General features: G+C 48.9%; 1 protein-coding gene across 1 annotated transcript in view; it reads right to left on the reverse strand.

Annotated features, from left to right (window-relative positions):
* LOC107285533 (dipeptidyl peptidase 4) overlaps positions 1 to 1,261 on the reverse strand; it is a gene marked incomplete at its 3' end in the record, with an annotated part of 15,073 nt that extends 13,812 nt beyond the window's left edge. Inside the window, 1 exon segment of the mRNA XM_015813733.1 lies at positions 1,011 to 1,261. Coding sequence (XP_015669219.1) covers positions 1,011 to 1,016 — 6 coding nt within the window.
* Between the last annotated feature and the right edge of the window lie 733 nt (positions 1,262 to 1,994).

Here is a 1,994-nt window from a genome sequence, read left to right on the forward strand (position 1 = left end):
CCCCCCTTTGATTACTCATTTAATACAAACAACCTGCCATGTAGCATACTTATCAAATAGTAGGATTATAAAAATAAATTTATTTCTTTAAGGGGTGGTAAACAGTTACACATTTATTCTAGCAACTTGTCCACAAGGCATGTCATATTTTACATATAATCCTTTTACCTGGTAACGGGCCCATTCAATACTGCAGATCCTTGCCTGGACCTGTGTTGTTTTCATAAGATTAGCTGCCCATTTCTCTACTATGAGAACATCTACAGTATTCTGTGACCATACAACTTTCATGCTACAAGTATGCAAATACTCCTATCAAACATCTTTTCTGTTCTATCTCTTTTTGTAAAAGTAGTATACTTCTCAATGCTGTGAACAAACAACACAGGCAGAAATATTTCTGTGGTCCCTGTCTCTTGCCCAAGGTGACTGGAGCAATGCGGCTTGCTACTTACTAGCCAAGGAAAGACATAAAACTGAACTCCAAACTTTTTTTAGTCTCCCAGCAGGAGACTGCATCTTTATTTGGTTGGTCAAAATTAATCTGAGCGCAGGAGTTTTGCCCCAGGGATTGTTGCATTTTTTGATTGTTGCGTTTTGTTGCATTTTTAAGATACAGCCGAGAGGCTCCGTTGAAGGGAAGGAAGGGGCTATCGACCTAGTGTTATTCAGCAGTGCAGAAGTGCAATTTTCCACACGCTCAGCAAAACCGCCCTCTTTCACAAATTATACCGCCACGTGTGCAACAGCGCGGGGCCGGCTAAGGAAGCTGAACGTTTGAATCGCGGGGCGCCTTAAATCGTTGCACGTTCACTGGCAACAACACAGAAGACGGCGAAGCTCTCCCTGCCAAAAAAAAAGCCAAGGCAGACCTCGAGCTGGGGCGAGCGCCGCCAAGCCGCCTTCCTTGCGCCCGAGCGGCGCCCGAGCGCAAGCACCCTTAGAGAAGTTTCGCCACAGTTTTCCGCGGCTGCTGAGCTAGACGTGCGGGGTGAAGTCCACTTACTGACCTTCATTGCGGGAAGCTCCTGCTGGTTCTTTGGCTCCCAGGGAGATCGGTGTGAAAGGGAGGAAACAGCAACTGCAGGCGCCCTTTCATCAGGTTCTCTCCCTCCTACCCTGCCCTCCTGTCCCGGATACGCTGGGTCGTCAGCAGCGCCAAGTTAAACATTAGAGAAGTTCGGCGACGGGGGCAAAAATCTTCTCCTATCTGTCACTCTTGTCATTATAGGGCCCAGCTGTGGCGCACCACAGGCGCAGAAAAGCCACCGGGGAGGAGGGAGGGTGGAGTCAGGTTGGGCAAGAGGGCCAGGAAGAGGTGGAGGGGGAACCGAAGGCGGGGAAGACAACATGGGGGGCGAGGTGCCAAGGCATGGGGTGGGCAACCCAAAGTAAAGGCCCGTGCCTGCCACAGAGGCAGGAAGTTCCCCACGGTTTGGAGAGCGCGGACGCCGCTCAACCGGTGGAACTGGGTGTGGGGAAGAGGCAGAGTTTTTGGCGCCCGTGTGAAGTGAACAGACCGGGCTGCTATGCGCACGGATGACAAGTCCAAGCAACTTCTGGACGACTAAAAAGAAGGATGAACCAGGGCTGGAGATGTGGCCGCGGGTGACTCTGAGACTTGGGTCTTCCTATCATCCGAAAAAACGACCCCCTTGATTTTGATCTTTGGGGATTAGTATTGCTGAAGTATGCTGAATAATAATAATTAGATTTTTTCAGAAGCGAATGTTTTTGAATGGGACATGTTTCCCTAAAACGGAGGTTTCTGACTGATTTATTGTTATGTCCCCAGTCCAAGTGTTTATAAAGAATGTTTGTATTTAATGCAGAACATCTGCTCTATAATCCTGTTGGAAGCAGCTTTCCCAACCTAGCACCACATATGTATAGCCAACATGACAGGTTGGCTGGGTTTGTGGGAACTGTGGTCTGATATATTTGGAGTGCGCAAGAGCTTCCTTGGATCCAAAGGCCCAATCCGATGATGGGAA

The sequence above is a fragment of the Protobothrops mucrosquamatus genome, unplaced genomic scaffold (assembly GCF_001527695.2).
Source record: "Protobothrops mucrosquamatus isolate PMUCROS unplaced genomic scaffold, P.Mucros_1.0 scaffold_73, whole genome shotgun sequence".
Lineage (NCBI taxonomy): Eukaryota > Metazoa > Chordata > Lepidosauria > Squamata > Viperidae > Protobothrops > Protobothrops mucrosquamatus.